Below are 21,237 nucleotides of genomic sequence, written 5' to 3' on the forward strand. Positions count from 1 at the left end.
TGTGTTATTATACTAGTGATGGAATAAATGTTTGAAATGAATATGAAAGAAGTGTGGTTAGATAGTTTTATAATTTTGAACATGTGTATAAATTTCTAAGTTGCAGTAAAGTAGTCCAAGAGTAATAATTAACTGACTAGCAGTTGTAATAAAATCTCTATTAATATCTATAATTACTTTAAAATCTGTAACAACCAAGCTTTGTGAACTTTTAAACTTGTTGTGAAGCACGGCTTATACAACAATACGTGTTTCCAATTCCACAGCATGACATTCAGTAAAACGCTGACCACGACGTTATAATATAAAATTAGCACAAATTCACAAGTACCCGCATTTACTTATCGCAATTTACTATATATCACGCATATAAAATGCTTGACCTATGATCGACAATAGACCAACGAAGCAGGTTACGCAATATTTAGATATGCCCACCTAATTGTACCAGATGGCCACTAAATATACAAGAATTAGATGATAAAACGTCACTCAAACTTACACCCTATGCAGAAGCACTAAAGACCTATTTTCAAGAAAATATGCTGAATAAATTCAAGGACGCACAGTATCAAGGTCAAACCGGTTTACAGGAAAATAATCCCTAACATTAAAAACATAAGATCGTTAATGATCAAGCAAATGCAGGGCGAGTGGCGTTGAATGGTGCTCATTTAGGTATATTAGTGAGAAATACATGAAAATTACCACTGTGAAACTCTACTAGCTTGTATAATGAGGGTGTGAATTTAGAAAATAAAATTGCCACGTAACATTTTAATACTGATGAAAAATAAAACATTCTTACTAATTTTATAAACGCCAAAGTTTTCAGAATTTAAGTGTGCAGTAGAACATCACGCAAAATCAGCTGATAACATCTACATAAAATTTGGTACACATCCATACTTAATATTATAAATGCGAAAGTAACTCTGTCTGTCTGTCTGTTACTCAATCACGCCTTAACTACTGAACCAATTTGCATGAAATTTGGTATAGAGATATTTTGATACCCGAGAAAGGACATAGGATAGGTTTTATCCCGGAAATCCTACGGGAACGGGTTTTTCTTTGAAAACGCGGGCGAAGCCGCGGGCGGAAAGCTAGTAATATATATTATAGTGTGGTTCAGCAGATAGAATAACTTTTACGCGGGCACAACGCGAGTGAAGCCTAGAGCTCCAGCTAGTATGAAAGTTATATTTGATAAAATCTTATGCACTTTTAAAAATTGGTAGTCTAACCATATTCGAAGTGTGAATTTCTAAAACACAGAATGGTAAATGGCGTGGATCCAATTAATTAACAAAATAGCAATATGTGAACTAGGTAGTAGGTATGATGAGAAAAGGCGAATATGCAGCTAAAAATGTCAGTCGGAAGATTTCCTTTATCGAGAACATTATATCAAACAAACTATTATTACACCTGGAAAAGACCTGTCCAGGATTTAGTTTTAAAATTATCTGATGCTTGGTAACAACTCTCTAGAATATTAACTAGAGTTGATGCAATTATTTTCAAGAATATGTAAAGAAAATAATGTAAACGTCCTAACTTGTTACCCAAGTTATTTAGGAAACTGTAATACTTGCAGATTTTGGTTCCATTCCTGGAAATATTCAAACTTTTTCTCGAGGAAAACTTATAATGTGAAAGTATATGAACTCGTATCCTACATAATATTATGTTTAGAAGTGCATTTTGCTATGAGGTTTGTCCACTGCCTTGTTGGTATTACTAGTTGGTAGAATTCAGGCGTAACTCAATTTTAAAACATATTTATTTGTATACCTATTGACTTTTAAATATTATATTCCTAGTATTTTTAATTGGAATTAAAATAATTATAATATAGGAATTGCCAAATCACGTGCGCGTGGATTAGAAAAACGTTTACTACAGTTGTAAAGTGGGTGCGAACTTTAATCCATTAAAATACTTTTCACGCAAACAAAAATTAAATTCAAACATCCCAAACCTACAACCACTAAAAGAACATCAAACTACCCACATTTTCATTATTCTTGTGTACAGCATTATTGTATGTTTAAATGGTCATCTAGTAAAATCTATTTCTATTCAATAGATCAGCTGGGCTGATTTTGCTTTTGGAATTGTCGTAAGACGCAATCTAAGCTTTAAACTGTGAGAAACACGTCATCTAATCTAGTGTTTTATAATATTGCGAATCTGTAGCTTTCATTCATACATTTCACAGGACTATTTATATATTAAGACGATACACAAAAAAAAATCCACTGCTTGGCGGGCGGAGTCTAATAGCTCGCTATCGCGAACGCCGGTGTGCGCGAAGTCATTCTTGCAAACTCGCCGCGCTGCCGCTGGCCGACTCGGGACAAACATGTATGGAGTCGTCATACAGTTATAATATTGTTATACATTTATTCAATTGTTGATTTATTGGTTTTATTTTCTTGCTTTTAAACAAATAATCTTCTTTACAACAACTACTTAGACATTATTAATAATTATTATTATTTCGTAATGTTTACTTTATTACAAAATAATACAGGTTATAAATAATCTTTAAAATAACAAAAAATATTGTTACTCTGAAAAAATGAAATGGTACTCAATAACGCGGACTACTGAATTGATTTAGATAGAATTTGATGCTGACGTAGATATTACATCATGCCCAGAAATGAAAGGTACTATTTCTGAAAGAAGTTATAAACCCCAATTCTTCTCAGTCAAAGTCAAGAGTGGAAGATATCACTAATACAGTAAAACTGATGCGAAACTTTGGATGTTAATTTGTATATTTTTTTGTTAGTTGTTACTTAATCAAGTCAAGACTACATTACCAATTTTGATAAAATATAGCTAATTGCCTGGATTTACACATAGGATACTTTTTATCCGAACTGAACACTTCTGTGGGATAAAACAGGATTCACGATATAACCTAATTCCACGCGGGCAAAGCCGCGGTCGGAATGATATTTTTTTAAATAAAAAAATTGTTTAAAAAAAAACACAAAATAAAATATTGACGCATGTATTTATTTTTTGCACTCTATTATAATTGTAATTATTCATTACAAATAATCAAAATAAAATAGCCAGAACAAAGTTAGGCCCTGGTAGGGTAGGTAGGCAGGTACAGCAATGTGAGACGAACACTGGCTTATTTATACCAATAATAATGTATTATAAACATTAAATTAAGTTTACTTTCTAACAACAAAAATACATAATATTAGCTAATGTGAAAGCGAATCAACCAATCATCCCACAAAAATGAAATGTGCACACAAATATTCATCCAAATCGGTTCATGTCATTAGGAGGAGTGACTGCAGCGCCATCTTCCGGGCCCAATTGTATTTCCAGATCACCCAGGAACTCAATTTAATATACTTACACAAAATTTTTCGAAATAAAAACTCACATTACTATGTAAATATGAATATAAACCTGTTTTATTACTAAGCAATTTCCCGCACAGGTGTAGTAAGTATAAATGAAATAAATATCAACATCAAATTCTTTATACAACATACTTATCTACCACCTTCTAAGAAATGTAATTCTTGAAATTATTTCGTATTTTTTTTAAATATAATACTACTCCAATGAGCTCCTGTTCCATATTATGTCCGCCATACTTCCACTAAGTTCACCATGATTTTTTATTTCTTTGCACTTTGTTGCTTTTTGCTAAAAATGGAATCATGCGATAAAACCAGTAGAACGTTGATAACATACATTTTTGACTGAATAAAGGTACTTACGAAGGAGTGGGTTCACATTGTGAACAATCAGTGGGTTTATTTTCCTTCTGGATTCCGGATTTCTGAAAAGATTATCTATGCTATAAATGAAAATATCTTACACATTCGTTATGTACTTAAAACAGGGGTACATATCAAACATCATCTATAATACAATTATCATCAAATTTAAAATAAAATCAACTTACTTCATTAATTTGTTCCAATTGTAAGCATTCTTTTTCCTCCAACCTTTATGTTTCTTCTTCTTATTTTCTTTATTGTCCCCATTTGTCTCATTTTGTCTTATCGTGTTGTCACCCTTTTTTACGATTGCGCGAGCGACACAAGTTCCCCGTGTGACGGCCGTAGCGGGAATGACTCGTGCAGCGATCGGGGTAGGAAGGTACAGGGCGGCTCTCGCTATATTGGCTGGTCGCGCGCTAATTTCAAGTATTTCTTGTTTATTTCAAAACCATCGCATATTTCAAAATTCTAAATCGGTAGACGTATAGGTTGTATATTTTATAGTTAATATCCAAAAAGTCGTAACTTTACGTTTGTTATTTTGAAGATGCCAGAGATTATAAAAAAATAACAATGAGAACTTTGTATTTTTTTTCTATCGAGAAAATATCATGGAATCATGTTTCTAAAACGGTAGACGTATTGTGTTACTATTGAACTTTCTTGTCAAGAATTTTCATCACGACAACTTTAATAATATAAAAATTACGAAGGTTTAAAAAGGGCCGTAAATGTTAGAAAAATTAATTCATCACCTTAATTCATTCATACATTTCCCAGGACCATTGCATCTAACTACCGACCGATGTATAGGCGCCGGGTGAGCGTGTGCGGTGTCCCGTTGACCCGATAAACGGAGTTATACCTACCTACCCATCTAGTACTATAGTATTTGTCGCTGAATGAATTTAGTGGATTGCTATGAAAATGGTTATTGTTTCACATGTGGAATACATAATTATCATGTTTTAGGACTGATATTGTATGTTTTTTATAAGTAAGAATGAAATCACGTTACAAAATGCAAAACTACGCTCGTAAATCGCGTTTTAAATCCGTTAAAAAAGCTTTAAATTCTGAATGGAAAATATTTAGTTAACTACCACTTACGTATTATTTGATTAATTTTGTATGAAAACATCTGGATAAGAGAACTATTTCAGTAAGGATTTACGGCTACCCTTTTTGAATGTTTTAAATCTCTCTTTTTCTATGTCAAATAAATTGATTTCTAAGGAATATTCTCTCTCATATTATTCAAATAAACTTCAGTTATTACAAGCAACATTGCTCCCATTTAAATTCACGATTTCAAGAAATAATTATTTCCACAATCAAATCTCTCGGTTGTTGTAGACTGTTATTTTTCGTTTAATATCTTGATTAAAATAAACTAAAAATTGTAAATATATTTTTAAAGGCAGATATTTTAGCATAGCAACGAAGGGGAAATAATTAACAGATAGTGCCTGTATCAGATTGATTAGAACTGAGATGAAATGTTTGTGATTAACTTTAGTAGATTACAAATAGTAAAACATAATTAATAGATAACGATTTTTACTATATCAAATGATACAGTAGATGAAACCCATGGTATGGTTTTCGCTTTATAATCATAGGACAGTTCTGTATCATGATGTATTAAAAATCTAATGTAAAAATTATATGATTTGAAAAGGGGTAGTTTCTACTACTAAACAAACTGCGTGGTAAATGGTTTATATATTAATCTCAACGATTCAAAAAGCCTGCAGTACATAAATGTTATATTATGTAGTTTAATTTCTTTATCTAGAAGGATAAACCATCTAGTTCAGTAGTAGGTACTTAGTTCATCATCTTTTGAATAGGTGTTAAAAGCATCAACCACAAGGGACCACAACCGACATTGCACATAAAAATTACACCAATCAAAATCAATCGCTTCCAAATCCCACAAACACGCAGTAAATATTACCCGCCCACCCCTTTCCTGAAAACGAAAATATTCACCACCTCCAAGGTCAGATGTTTCACCGTTCACGGCTCAGATGAATGAAAGCACGCGGCACATAACATAACATATACTTCCGCCTGTTTAGCCGATGTAAGAGCGCATTTCCACCAGAGATGTGATGATGCGTAGCGAGGGATGTGTGTGTAAAGAACCAATAGTATCGCTTCAAGCGCTAAATGAATAGCGGCTGCACATTCGTGCCGTGAAGCTCCGTGAACGGATTTCGCTTTAATCACGGGCATTCGCGCACGTTGCCTGACCAGATTTTGTTCCACGACAATATATTCGCGCCTCCATCACGCCACCTCTTGTAACATCATAGTAACATAGTGATTTTGACAGCAGCCATGTCCCTTTCACGGCAGGTTTTACGAACGACAACGAGCATCCTATGCATGTGGAGGACACTATCCACGCCACGAATTCGTGCGTGAATTCACAACGCTAATGTGGAGCCACCATAAGATTAGCAAGAGGAATGCTGCGCGCGCGTCATTAGTGATCACTGACGTCACGAGAAACGCGTGTTAAACTGCGACTGATTTGTGAATGTTTCCGTGATTTGGCTAATGTGGACCATTTCTATGGAACGAATTAGTAAATTATAATATTATGAAAGTTATGTCATAATTCGACAAAGCAATGTCGAGATAAAACTTCCAAAAAAGATTTGAAATTCCTAATCTCACATGCTTATTTGATTATCATTATCTGGAGCAAGAATATTGCAAAAAATATTTTAAGTATTTTACATTTACTTACTTATTATATCTTTATTTTTGCTTCACACAGGTAACAAATTACACAGTTATTATTAGAATGCTAATAAAACACGAACTTTTAAATGAAAACACCTCGATGTAACGGCAGGTCATAGAAATGTTTTGCTTTTTAGTAAACGAACCTTTGAATTTTTTTATAATACAAGCCATAAAATCTAAAGAAGTCGAAGCCACCCTTCTTAAGATCCATTAGCAAGCAATTCTGAATTGACATTTTCCCAGACCAATTATTATTTATTTTTATTTATTTATTTATTACATTTAATTCAGGTGACAGAGAATAAATTGTACAGACCCATAGGATAAATACCTTACAGACTAACATACATATAAATTACTAACGATCCCCAAAAATTTTACCCCAGTAATGTGTCTCCTAAACTGCCAATACCATCACCATCCCATACCACGTCCTTGAAACCCAACATGTGTTAGAACGTGCGAACACACGTCAGAGCGATCTTTACAGTTGCTATTTTTGCATCTGACTCGTTCGCGTCACTGACGGATTCCTGCAGCGTAAAAAAACACATGTGGGCATATTTATATACACCCATTTTGATTTAGCTCGCCGTTTATTGAGGAAAGTCTTACTACTAATATTATAAATGCGAAAGTTTATGACGATGGATGGATGGATGTTTGTTACTCTTTCACGCAAATACTTCTGAACCGATTACAATGAAACTTGGTATGTAGCTGAAGACCCAGAATAGGACATTGGCTACTTTTTATCCCGGAAATCCCACGGGAACAAGACTATGCGGGTTTTTCTTTGAAAACGCGGGCGGAAATCTAGTGTTATCATAATTCATGTGCGATCGCGGCAATTTAGACGGAATGGACTTCAAAATTGGCTTGCGTAAGCTCGTCGTTATTAATCGTGACGGAGTACATTGGTAGTTTTGTAACGGAGTTTTATGTGAATGTTCTGCCCACGAGCAGTGTATTGCGAAACGAATAGTTCCTATTAGAAGTTTTATCTTCCCAGTCTTGTATCGTCTGTTTATTGCACGCCTCATAAGCGAAGCGTTGAGGTGGGTACTACTGTCACTTCGCGCAAAACATCTGATTTTTCAAACTTAAAATGTCTTTATGTATCATACATTGCACTTGTAAGATAATACATACACACACAGATTAAGAAAAAACACTATTTTTAACATTCATGATATTTTTGATGTCATTTTTGTTATTTAAACTAGTTAAAAAACAGTTTAAAAAAGTTCTGTCTTGGACGTCCGTGTGTCTGTATGTGCGGATCCTTTTTCTTGTTAACACGATAGCGACCGAAATACTTTACTAATCGAGTCTTTTTTTTTCTCTTACGCTTGAGTATGCTCAGGAATAGAACCCTTTCATTTTTCAGGGTCTGATTCGATGTGGTTTAATTGTTATTAAATAAACAAAAATAATAATTAATAAATATTTATTAAAAAAAATTATGAGGCGTGCACTTTTGGATTTTCCAAATTATTTTATCACTTCCCTTAACCATCTTTTACTAATGTACTTACGCAGGACCAATGTCTTTGAAAATTCTATTATTTAAAAATTTATATCTTTAGCTTTGGAAATATTTGAAATTTTAATCAAGCTTCTTACATTGGAACTTGGAAGGTAAGGTCCCAGGTATTCATGAATCAGTAAACATCGAATTCCTCCTGCACCAATCAATGATCCAAATTTAACTCTGACTAATATTATACACAATATGATAAATAACAAAAGCTAGTCCACAAGAATTACAGTTGATTTACGTCGCGTGAATATGAAAAACGCCCTAACGATTACCATCGCTTGAATTCACTTGATATATTTGAACCGTGAATATTCCGACTATGGGCGCTTGTGCACTTCAAGGAATTTTACTGTCCGGCATTCCGATTTTTTACGGTCCGGTGTGGCATGAAAAAACCGATGAATTGCTTGTGCACCTGTCCGTCTTTACTCGGATCAGTGCGGTACAGTTCAAGGAAGTTTGGCGGTATAATGCTATCATAAATGATTGTTTTTGCATTTTACAAGAAACGAGTAAAAAATATAGAAGGTGAAATATTATATTATTTCGTTATAATAAAAAGTAAAGTTCCGTAAGAGATTTAAAACGCGTGTTTCACTTATTTATTTTAATCGGTGACGAGGAGCTAAAGCTATTCCCACTTGAACTTTAACTTACCAACACTTACTTAGATAATAATTATAGGTCAATGCTTGGTCAATGTATATAAAATAACAATACCGACTTCTCAAATCTCATTGCCAACTAAAAGAAAGTAAAACAAGAGCTTGCTTTCAATTGGCATATGCAGTAATAACAGTAAAATCCAAGCAAGTGGGCATTCGAAAACAATTATACCTACAGCGACTCGTAGACACAAAAAACCATCCGGAATAGGGAAAAGTAAAATGTCGGACAGTAAAATTACGTATAGTGCACAAGCTAGTATATAGATTAATGGCGTGCCATACCGGACCGTAAAAAATCGGAATGCCGGACCGTAAAATTCCTTGTAGTGGACAAACGCCCATAGGTGACGCATCCGACTGCCCTACTGACATATTGAATACAATGTGTTACAGAAACAGAGTTCTTCTGGTTCAGAGACAATATGGAGTATCTTTAGTACTAACCTATATAATAATGTATTATCAGAGATCAAAAGCTTCATAAATTGAGTACAAAACAAAATCATGATGTGGCCGTGGGTATCTTCCCCATTATTCTTCCACAATTCAAGCAAATAAATTGTTTTAAATTTTCCATGAGAAATGTCAGAATACCAACTACATAGAATTGATGTTATAGAACTTAGGACAATAGTTTCTTCTGGGCATCCTGAACTACGATCCCTAGACCTTCCGATCGAAATAATAATCCATAGTTACTAATATTATAAATGCGAAAGTAACTCTGTCTGTCTGTCTGTTACTCAATCACGCCTAAACTACTGAACCAATTTGCATGAAATTTGGTATGGAGATATTTTGATACCCGAGAAAGGACATAGGCTACCTTTTATTGCGAAATATGTACCACGGGCGAAGCCGGGGCGGACCACTAGTAATGATATAAAGAGATTCGATTAATGTTAATATTTAAATGTGTCTAGGGAAATATTTGCTAGTTAAGATTTAAGACAAAATGTACAAATAAAAAATATGAATGGCATAGGAAAGCTTTCCGCTACGGAAATATGTAAAAACGAAAAACTCCATTCAAATATAGCAAATTGAATTTACTCTATAGTTCAAAATTATCTTTCTACATGTGTTATAACGATGCAGATGTGGCAATTTATTGGTGTTATAGAAAATTCATCATAGAAACACTTATGCATACTAATATTATAAATGCGAAAGTAACTCTGTCTGTCTGTCTGTTACTCAATCACGCCTTAACTACTGAACCAATTTTCATGAAATTAGGTATAGAGATATTTAGATACCCGAGAAAGGACATAGGCTACTTTTTATCCCGGGAAATTGACACAATCCCGGAAATCCCACGGGAACGGGAACTATGCGGGTTTTTCATTGACTGCGCAGGCGAAGCCGCGGGCGGAAACCTAGTACTTATATAAGTTTTATTTCTTTCTTCAAAACGTTTTAAAACTTCAATATGAAATGGCAACAGATTGAAAAATGGGTTACAATTTAAACCGCTCATAAACACGACGAACATTGTGCATGCAAACGAAGCAAGTAAAAAATAAAAGCTTGCGAATAATCGATGGCACGTGTAAACTCTTATTCGATATTCTATAGTCCATAGGTGATAAATTAAATCTAAAGACATTTTATGATTAAAAAATGCAGCGCTGATTACTTTATCTTAATGAAAATTTAATAGACCTGTGTTTTAACTCTTCACTGCAATATTAATTAAATGAGTAATAATTTTCTATGCGTGTTGTTTAGGATCTTTGCTATCTACTAATGTTAAGAATCGTATCATTTTTTTATTAATTTCTAGGACAGTGGTAAACCCACTAATAGCTTATTTGAATTCGCTTTTCACATATATTTTCATACATTATTTGCCACTTTAATTGTTAAACAGAAAATATCCAGAAGTTATCAAACTGGCAATAAATGCATTGTCATCTAATACTAGAATTTAGATAGATAGATAGAAGATAGAAAACACTTTATTGTACAATGCACACAAAAACAAAATTTACAAAAAACGATATTTAACTTAAAATAAATGTACAATTTGGCGGCCTTATCGCTTAAAAGCGATTTCTTCCAGGCAACCTTGGGATATAGGAAAAATAAATCAGTAAAAAGGTAGATAGTGCATAAATACGTACATATACAAGAAACTGTAATTATACATAGATAGATAACTTAAAAATCAATCAAGAATTTAGATCATAACCAATAAGATTTTCAAAATTGGTTGAGTTTTAAAAACGTTTGAATGGCGTATAGCGCTCGTCATTAGCCATTATACCTACCTACTTGAAGATGAAAAAAGAAAACAAAAATAAATGCCCGTATTTCTCAATACGTATCCGCACAAAGTTGAGGAGATCAGCTTCATTAACGCAGTTATTAAGATCACAACCAATTGCACAAAAGCGTACTTTCACAGTTACATCGACACTGCAACTCACACATACATCATGTATCAGGCATCAGCCAAATCATCGAGCAAACGTTCACCGCCCACCAACTTGTCGATAGATAGCATTTCACTCATTAGTTTCCATGTTTACACAGTGATGTGATCAGCTTATCGATATTTGCTATAGATAGGGAGAGCATTAGCAAATATGTCCATCATATCGCCTCACTTACTCAAAATTACGCGCAACATCATCAAAGTCGGTAAGTTTATAAACTGAACATCGTCGCATCACATACCATTAAAATTTCATTTATTTTTACACAATAAAATTAATTACGAGTATGATTACCAAATCTAGTATTCATTTCATTCATCACTTATAAATTGCTTTGTTCATAAATAAAACTGGTAATCCATCGACATACCAGGCTATCAACGCCCATCCCTAACGGCATTGACTTTGACGCGCCGCGGCCGGTGACGTCACGCGCTAATATGCCGGCTAATATTCGCTAGTAACGTCCACACTATTACCGGTAATACAAAACATCGATGTGCCAAATGACACAACGCGTTGTGAAAACATAAATAAACAAGTGTAATAATACGCCTCGGGGCGGGTTCGTCGTACGTTTGGCGGAAACTTTGTCTCTCCGTGTTCAGGAATTCACGGTAATGCCATTTGCAATGATCCAGAATCCATCTGAAAATCTCAGAACGTTTATAAGTTATAATGATTACCAATGTATTCGGATTTTTAAATCGAATTTTCAGGAACTTGACGAGAATCGTAAAAATTTCGACCTGGAAAGGTAAGGGTGACGGTACTGTCTTAAAAATTGGTTTCCCTTTTCACATTATAGGAAGTTTAGATGGGAACAGTTAAATACTAAAATAACATGTCTTAAACCGTATTTTCACGTTCGCAGTTATAAAAAGCGAACACTCATCGATCGGACGCGGTGGCTTGCCAAAAAATGGTTACCGAGCTGAAACCATACAGGCCAAAAAACTTCGATAAACAACAATTTTAAATAAACCATGTCAATTTAGATGCAGAGTAAGATGGACAAGTTCTGACAGATGTTTGACGCACATACGACTAAGCTTTGTTATTTCGCATTCATTTTATCGTTTTCACGTCGTTATTTTCGCATTTTATCTTTCCTATGCTTTATTGCTTGCAAACAATTTGAATATTTTCAAATAATTTTACTTCAACTTTGAAAAGGTACAATAGTTACTTTTTCTTTGTATTACCTACTTTTATTTTATTGAGGAGGAGGAGGATTTCTATTAAATTAACGTCTAGTTCGATACACTCACATTTGTAAGTCAAGAACGGCTTATGTGATTATTGACTTATTTAATTATCATTAGGTTTATCTTTCTCCATAAAGGTCGATTCACACAAGAGCGGTATCCGCTACCGCCGTGGGTAGCGGTATCCCGATTTGTACGCGATTAAATCTCTTATGTAGTATATTAAAGACACTCTAATCGCGAACCGAATTCGCTACTGTATACTCTGATCGGATATATATAGAAATAAACACAAATAACCGCCCCTAATCTGAATAGGCCTTTATACCATTAGATTACCAAGATTTTTTTTACTTATTACTATGTATTTAGTACATTTCATTAATGAGTTTTAAGAATAAAATTCTATCTAGACTATCGACCCGATTATATTACATATTAGCGCTTACAAGTCTGGATCGACTAAGCGCCAGTTATAGCGATAGTTATCTTGGCAATTGAACTATAAAGCTTCTAGTTATTGTCAGCTTAAAAACTTCCTCCTGACGTATCTGCAGATAAAACACCATGATTTAGAATCAGCTGTAAAATTAACATTTACGAGTAAAGTTGGAGATGTACAGGGCACTGATTATTACAATGTTTTCATTTCAAACTCTTACACATTACACTTTTTTTATTACTACAATTAAGCATTGTTGAATTGTTAAATTAAATAAACAATTATGTTTGTAGCTGAAGTACTAGCTGACTTCATTCGCGTGTACCTACTAGATACATATAAAGGGAAACGGCTAGCACAGTCTAACAAACCATTTTCTATACACTGGTGCAGCTAGTATGCTAGTATAATATAGTATTTTAAATGAACATGATACAATACTATTATTTTCCTATAACTATATCCCCCAATTTGTAAAGATATTATTTTGTGTACTATTTCGTTGAATTATTTGTTGAGTGTAGAATAACGTATAAACGTATTGATGTAATCAACGTCAAAGGTTGAAAAGGTATGATGTCACTCTTCTTGGAAGAAATTTAGCAAGAAATAGATATGGATAAATAGCAAACTTTATTCGAACACCTACTCCATGATTAAATCCCCGTGGATTCTGCTTCACCTTACATTTCTTAGCCAACTGTCAATATGAAAATTTACCAAAACACAACCCAGTGCACCACCAGCCCCACTAAAACGATTTATAATTAATGCCAGGCTAGAAGCGGCTATTTCCAGTTAATGTACCATTCGCTAAACACCGACGCTGATGCATTATGTCGTAAACAGGGAGACGTCTGATCTCCGAGTGTTAGAGAAATAATAATCAATGTTTACGTGAAAGAAATACAAACGAACTTACGATTAAACAAACATTGTTTTAATAATAGCGAAGTGCTTTTGATTCGTCGATATTGAGACTAACCAGAAGATTGCTCTAAATGAGAAATATGGACTTTAACCATATAAGACGTCGAAATAGTATGTTCGCGAATACAATAGTACTTTAGACATGTGATAGCCAAAATCTGTTCTGTTACCCAGGAATTCGATTTTGACTCCAACTTCCAAGATAATTTTAATTCCATAATACCGTATCATGCTGACTTAAATACTGATATACAGGATGTCCCACTATTGGTATACTAAGCGCGAAGGGACTTGTAGTTATGCATACACTGAACACGTAAAAAATACTTAAACAACAAAATTACGTCAAAAATTGTTTGCTAAATTTTTCTTGAAAATCCATGTATTCTTCTCTAGCTTCGCGCAGCCAGCATATACCGCCTCGCATTAGCGATTAGCTCACATTAGTGAGCATTTTGTCTATGAAAAGACGATAGCCCACGTGCTGGTGGCAAAGTTGGGCGGGTTGCTTGTTAAGGATGTACGCATAGAGTTTTAAGAATTCATCTGTTTGAAAAAAAAATGCGTCTGGAATTTTATAAGTATTTTTAACAAACTCAGCGTATGCGAAACTATAACCTCCTTAGAGCTTAGTATACCAACAGTGGGACATCCTGTATGTTGCAGACTATTTTTCCAATGTCTTTCTATCCCTATGTATGCTTAGATCTTTAGAACTACGCAACGGATTTTGACGCAGTTTTTTTAAATAGAAACAGTGCTTCAAGGGGAAGGTTTTAGAATAAGTACAGTTTCCGCAGAACCTCTCTTTACGGCATAATTTACCTCTAATAAGACAAGGTCGCGAAGGGTGAAAACAACGACCTAGGCATAAGGCATTAATGTCATGGCCACTTGATTCAGTGTGATTCATCCAACCCTTACCAGAACCTGCTTACTGCTACGTAACTACCTATATGTATACAGTCATCGGAATATATATTTTTTACACAATGCCCTATTTATCGTTCTGAAGAATCTGCGATGGTCACGATATGGTAGCAGGGTCATTTGAATGTGGGCGTATTTCGGAGAAAATTTCGATGTTTATAAGGTGCTAGTTACCTTGTATTAGGTCATCGATGAATTCACATTTATAGAGAAAAGGCGCTCATGATTTACTTAAAAGTTAAAACAACAGAGCCATACTTTTAATTAATATGTTTTCTTTTTTTATGCTTTATGCTCATATACATACCTAAATATTTTTATACCAGAGTCTAAACATCTGCACTAATATGTGAGTTTATATGTGATATATAGTTATTCAAATATCGATTTATCGTAGTACAAATGAATGTACCTACCGTAACCATTAATTTGATAGCAAAATAATAAAAAACAAACATGCTAATGGCTCTAATGAGATCACGTGGTCCATTATCAAATGGTAAATATAATTAAACTAGTATTAATTGTTAATTTAATCGACCTTTTTAGAAACTATATTAATAAGATTCATTTTTATGAAAACGTCAATCATTACTGTGAAAAAAGTCCACCCTATGTGTTTGAAAAAAGGGTGATTACAGTTTCAATTCCTTCTACGGTTTATTTTTTTAAGTTTTATTTGTTATTCATGTTATTGCCAGTTTCATACGATGTATACAAAACAAAAAAAAATACAGTTGAATTTAGAACCTCCTCTATTTTTGGTGGCGTCCGCGTCGGTTGAAAACATAATAAATTATAAAATACTAGCTTACTGCTTATCCCGCCCGCGGCTTCGCCCGCTTGGTCTATAACCTAATTAATTATATACTAAAACCTTCCTCTTGAATCACTCTCTTAAAAAAAAACCGCATCAAAATCCGTTGCGTAGTTTTAAAGATTTAAGCGTACAAAGGGACATAGGGACAGAGAAACCGACTTTGTTTTATACTATGTAGTGATAGTGATACCTTATCGTACTATAAGCATCACTATGGAAAACCTCTATTAAAATAAAGTAGGAAAATACATTATTTTTAACGACATAACAACTGGAAAATTGACACTTAGGCAACGGAATAAACATGTACATAGTTTCTTATGAATCATTATGTAATTACATATTATACAATACAAATACATATATTACACAATACCTACATATTATATACCAAGATAATACCTACAGACGTATCTAATAATAACTTTAATAATTAACATTGACTTATAGCTGCAAGAAAATTTAAAGTACATTATATACCTATGTACATAGATTAGAAACCCATACTAATATTATAAATGCGTAGTGTTTGTTTGTTTTTCTTTTACGTCGTAACGCAGTTATTTTATTGGAACGAAGATCCAGGCGCGTTGCGGGACTAGAGGGAAAAAATTGGAATAAAATTACAGTTAGTAACTAAAACTTAAATATGTGAGGGTAGTTGATAATATAAGCACTAAACAACATCTTTCTAAAATTATTGAAACACCTACCTACACAGTTATTATTGAGGCTACAATGTAAGGTGATTTTTCACGCATTCCGCCCCGGCTTCGCCCGTGGTACCTACCTACATGTTTACGTTTTTTTTTCATAACAACAATCCTCGTACTTCAAGGAATAGATTCCGCAGCGCACGCGATGACAGAATTTTTATTAAGGAATTTTTTACACCTTGGGTTACATTATTGCATTTTTGGTAAGGATCTCTAATTTTTTTGAAAATGCAATAGTTATAGCCTAATGGTTGACGACGCGGTTGGCGCAGTGGTAGAGTAACTGCCTACTGAGCCGACGGTCCCGGGTTCGATCCCCGGTCAGGGCAAATATTTGTGTGATGAACTCAATTATTTGTTCTTGGGTCTGGGTGTTATTATCTAATATATGTATTTATTAAATATTATACTTATCGTCGCCTAGTACCCACAACACAAACCTTAATTGAGCTTACTGTGGGACTAGTTCGATTTGTGTAATAATGTCCTATAATATTTATTTATTTATTTATTTATTTATTAATGGTGAAAGAATTTTTGAAATCGGTCCAGTAGTTTATGCGTGAAAACCATACATACATAATTACAAACCTTTCCTCTTTATAATATTAGTATAGATAGTATAGACTATAGATTAACCGTGATTGGCTTATAGTATAAAATTGATGAATAAGCTTATCTTGACTGACCGGTTGGCTTGTCTTTCTACTCATGTGGCTTGGTTGTTAGTGACCCTGCCTTCCAAGCCAATGGTTGTGGGTACGATTACCCCCCCGGGCAAATATTTGTGTGATGAACATATAACTAATTATCTATATAAGTATTTATTTAAAATTACATAGTTTATGCGTGAAAACCATACATACATAATTACAAACCTTTCCTCTTTATAATATTAGTATAGATAGTATAGACTATAGATTAACCGTGATTGGCTTATAGTATAAAATTGATGAATAAGCTTATCTTGACTGACCGGTTGGCTTGTCTTTCTACTCATGTGGCTTGGTTGTTAGTGACCCTGCCTTCCAAGCCAATGGTTGTGGGTATGATTACCCCCCCGGGCAAATATTTGTGTGATGAACATATAACTAATTATCTATATAAGTATTTATTTAAAATTACATATATGTATGTATGTTTATCAGCCATCTGGTTTCCTTTTTCAGGCGAATGCTTAGTATGGGATCAGATTGTGCCGTGTGTGAAAATTGTCTTGAAATATTATCTCTGGTAGAACTGTTTTACTGCATAATATTAAATATAAATAAATATTTCAGGACAATTTTCACACACAGTACGATCTGATCCCATACTTAGCTTTTAGATAATTTCGGAAAATTTGTTTTGTGTTAGATTTTCATTTACCAAGGAAGGTACATAGCATCATGTTATAACCAATAGGAATGGGAAAAAGTATAGCTATCAGTAAATCTATTCTAAAATAATAAAGCTGAAGAGTTTGTTTGTTTGAATGCGCTAATCTCAGGAACTACTGGTCTGATATGAAAAATTCTTTCAGTGTTAGATAGCCCATTTATTGAGGAAGGCTATAGGCTAAGTATATATCATCACGCAAAGACTAACAGGAGCGGAGCAATGCGGGTGAAACCGCAGAGCACAGCTAGTATAGAATACATTGCAACCCCAGTATTTCAAGAAAGAAAAACATTTTTTTCTATATAATTATTATTTTAGGAATGCGTTTACCAATAGTAAACATATTTACTAATAAACACATGCCAATTTTTTTATCTAGGGTCAACAAAAGCAAGGACAAGCGGCTAGCTAATAATATGAATTTTTTTATACATAGGTACTATGTCTCTTATAAATTTACAATTTCAAACAATTTTTTAAAGTTGTTGTTTATGAAATAAAATTAAATAAACATTCATATAATGTTGTTTTGATAACAATCTAGTAGGAATTTGTTACAATGCGGGTAAAACAATGACCTATTTTATACTAGCTGCGCTCCGCTCTTGTGAGTCTTAGCATAATGATATATAGCCTAAAGCCTTCCTCGATAAATAAGTTATCTAACAGCAAAATAATTTTTCAAACCGGACCAGTAGTTCCTGGGATTAGTGCATTCAAACAAACTCTTCAGCTTTATAATATAAGTATAGATTATGTACAAGTATTTTATATTGGTGTGAATGTCTGTTTGTCTCTATGTATGGTAAAATCTTCAAACCATGTAATGATGACGTTTTTTAATAGATACAGTAGTTCTTGAGGCATATAATGTGTTATGTTTTCTTCAAATGGCAAAGCAGCATTAAGTGATATATGTACCTGTTTTCTTACAATAATCATGGGCTTAATCATCTTCAAATAATATTGGTAAAAATTTAAATTATAAGATTTGTCTCTTGCACATGTTGTACATTTAATTATGATTTATGAACCATTTTCTTAAGTTTCTTTTAGAAATATAATTTATTACTACTTACTAAAAGTTAAAATAATTATTCAGTGATTCCAAAAGATCACCCTATTATTATTATTGTTTTTATTTTTCAGACCTTTTGCCTACAATTAAACAGATTCTTGGTAAGTTAAATGTGCATTTTTTAAGCAAATAATACATAAAAGATTTAGGGGAAATTTAATCTATAAAAAAACATATTACAAACTACCTATATGCTATGGTATTTGATCTCATCTACCTATTATTTTTTATACTAGTTTTTTGTCACTGATTTAAAATAAATTTAGATTTTTTTGTTTTACTTTATGCGTGTTTTTCTATATAGAGCATTTGATTAATATCTTGTTACCCACATTTTACGCGAATAAACGCTGTAAAACAAATTAAAAATATTTAACTACTTACGCAATTTGTTCGTCTTCTTTTCGATATACATATGAAGCACACTCAGATGTAAATTTAGACCAAAATCGTGTCCAAAATAGATAATCGACCACTAAACACTAAAGGGGTACAGATCACATTATGTCCATTATGTAGAGGTAAAAACTGCAGTCCAGGTATTTTGAACACTAGGTGAGGGAAAACTGAGGAAAACCTCTGAATAATAATATTGCTAAAGTTAATTTCGTATATCATATAAACACAACAGGTTACAACATATTCTAGACAAACAAATCGGTCCGAGAGAAAGACACGCACATGCCCGTGGCCACAACCAAAATGTATTTTCACAAAATCAACTCGTTTTCAGGATTTCACAAAATAAAATGATGTGAATGACATATTGTATTTTTGACATGCGCACCGCGACCGCTTGCAATTTTTGTAGTGACATCTAGTATCGCATTTTGATAAGTTTGTGAAAATTGTCTTGAGGAAATTCTGTTAGTTATTCTACTGAATACAAGATGGCGTCTCTAAATAAGTTTATATAACTAATCCACAGATGACACTAATCTCAATAAGAATAACGAGTTTTCAAGTAAATACACCGTATTCCGGTGGGAAACCTTGAGGAAGCCCTTTGTCCAGCAGGGACGGCTGACACGACGACGACGACACCGTATTCCTTAGAATTCTAACAAATTTTTATAATTATCACTAAATTGATATAGGTAAGGTAAGTATTATATTATTTTAAAGTAAAATATATAATTTGGTTGTAAGTAGTTTGGTTGTAGTCACAGTAGACTAAATATTATATTTCGAACCTGTATATTTATTGGTGAATAGTTAGTAATTATGTACATATTATAAATGAACATTCAACGTAGATTTCATCGAAATTATTGAAAAGTAATTTAATATGTACTACCACAGACTAATAATAATATACTACAAGTACTACTTCGTACTGTTGGTACCTCTGAGGTTGGTACTACCTAATCCAATGAATAAAGACTTTGAACTTTGAAGTAGGTATATAGGCTATTGATTCACTTCTATGATTAATCTATTTATCAATAATGCCTTCGATAGTATTCAATAGGTACCTAGGTATGTAAAAATAAATGCAACTAACTAGTTTTAAGGTCACTTCCATAATCATTTTCATAAGACTAGACCCCTAATGCAGGTATATAGATGACGTCATGCAGGTGCTTGAGGGTCAGCATGAAGATAATCAAATCTGAGAATGAAATCCAGGTACGATAAAATACATATAATTTGAAATAATAAATTCCTATATAGTTATATACTAATATGTATTACACTATCATCACTACATAGTATAAAACAAAGTCGCTTTTTCTGTCCCTATGTATGCTTAAATCTTTAAAACTATACGCAACGGATTTTGATGCGGTTTTTTGTAATAGATAGAGTGATTCAAGAGAAAGGTTTTAGTATATAATTTATTAGGTTTTAGACAAAGCGGGCGAAGCCGCGGGCGGAAAGCAGCTAGTTCTATATAATATCGCGTCACAGTATTTGTAACTCTCCTGAAACAATTTACCCGATTTCTATGAAATTTTTAGGAAATAAAGCGATCAATCAATAATTGATCAATCGATCAATCGATCATTCAATCGATCAATCGATCATTCAATCAATAATCGATCAATCAATAATTAATCAATCTATATCAATCGATGAAAGTAACTCTGTCTGTCTGTTACTCAATCACGCCTTAACTACTGAACCAATTTGCATGAAATTTGGTATAGAGATATTTTGACACCCGAGAAAGGACATAGGCTACTTTTTACCCCGGGACATAGGATAGGTTTTATCACGGAAATCCCACGGGAACGGTTTTTCTTTGACTGCGCGGGCGAAGCCGCGGGCGGAAAGCTATAGTTACGAATAAATTAAAGACTGAAGATTTAGGTGCATCTATGAGTTATGCACATTATGGAGTACATACTAGTTTTATGATAAAAAGTAGCCTATGTCTTATTCTGGGTCTTCAACTACCTACATACCTACCTACCAAAGTTCATTGTAATCGGTTTAGTGGTATTTGTGTGAATGAGTAACAAACATTCATCCTCACAAACTTTCGTATTTATAATATTAGCAGGATTATAATATTAGTAGGGTAATCTCAAGATAGTTTTATGTTATA

At 33.4% G+C, this 21,237-nt stretch overlaps 2 protein-coding genes across 2 annotated transcripts in view; both read right to left on the minus strand.

The window, feature by feature from the left end:
* The window catches only part of enc (R3H domain containing protein encore), a 66,458-nt gene extending 46,985 nt beyond the window's left edge, over window positions 1-19,473 (minus strand). Inside the window, exon 1 of the mRNA XM_089712135.1 lies at window positions 19,071-19,473. The gene's annotated coding sequence lies outside the window, so the exon portion shown is untranslated. The remainder of the gene's footprint in view (window positions 1-19,070) is intronic.
* LOC149476277 (uncharacterized) lies at window positions 2,457-4,647 on the minus strand. Its single transcript, XM_089712017.1, has 4 exons — window positions 4,644-4,647; window positions 3,953-4,202; window positions 3,765-3,826; window positions 2,457-3,690 (listed from the first exon to the last, which is right to left on the minus strand). Exons 1-4 carry the CDS (start codon window positions 4,645-4,647, stop codon window positions 3,650-3,652), a joined length of 357 nt encoding a protein of 118 aa, XP_089568143.1. The 3' UTR covers window positions 2,457-3,649.
* Window positions 19,474-21,237: the final 1,764 nt, after the last annotated feature.

Source organism: Colias philodice, chromosome 28 (genome assembly GCF_061535455.1).
Source record: "Colias philodice isolate Cphi_HAF_F1 chromosome 28, ilColPhil1 Martin Lab GWU primary, whole genome shotgun sequence".
NCBI lineage: Eukaryota > Metazoa > Arthropoda > Insecta > Lepidoptera > Pieridae > Colias > Colias philodice.

Excerpts from the sequence above, each read along its gene's own strand:
- LOC149476277 (XM_089712017.1), bottom strand. Across the intron at positions 3,827-3,952 it reads AATTGGAACAAATTAATGAA|AAATCCGGAATCCAGAAGGA; the intron begins GTAAGTTGATTT and ends TAATCTTTTCAG. Across the intron at positions 3,691-3,764 it reads CAATGTGAACCCACTCCTTC|CAAAAAGCAACAAAGTGCAA; the intron begins GTAAGTACCTTT and ends TTCCATTTTTAG.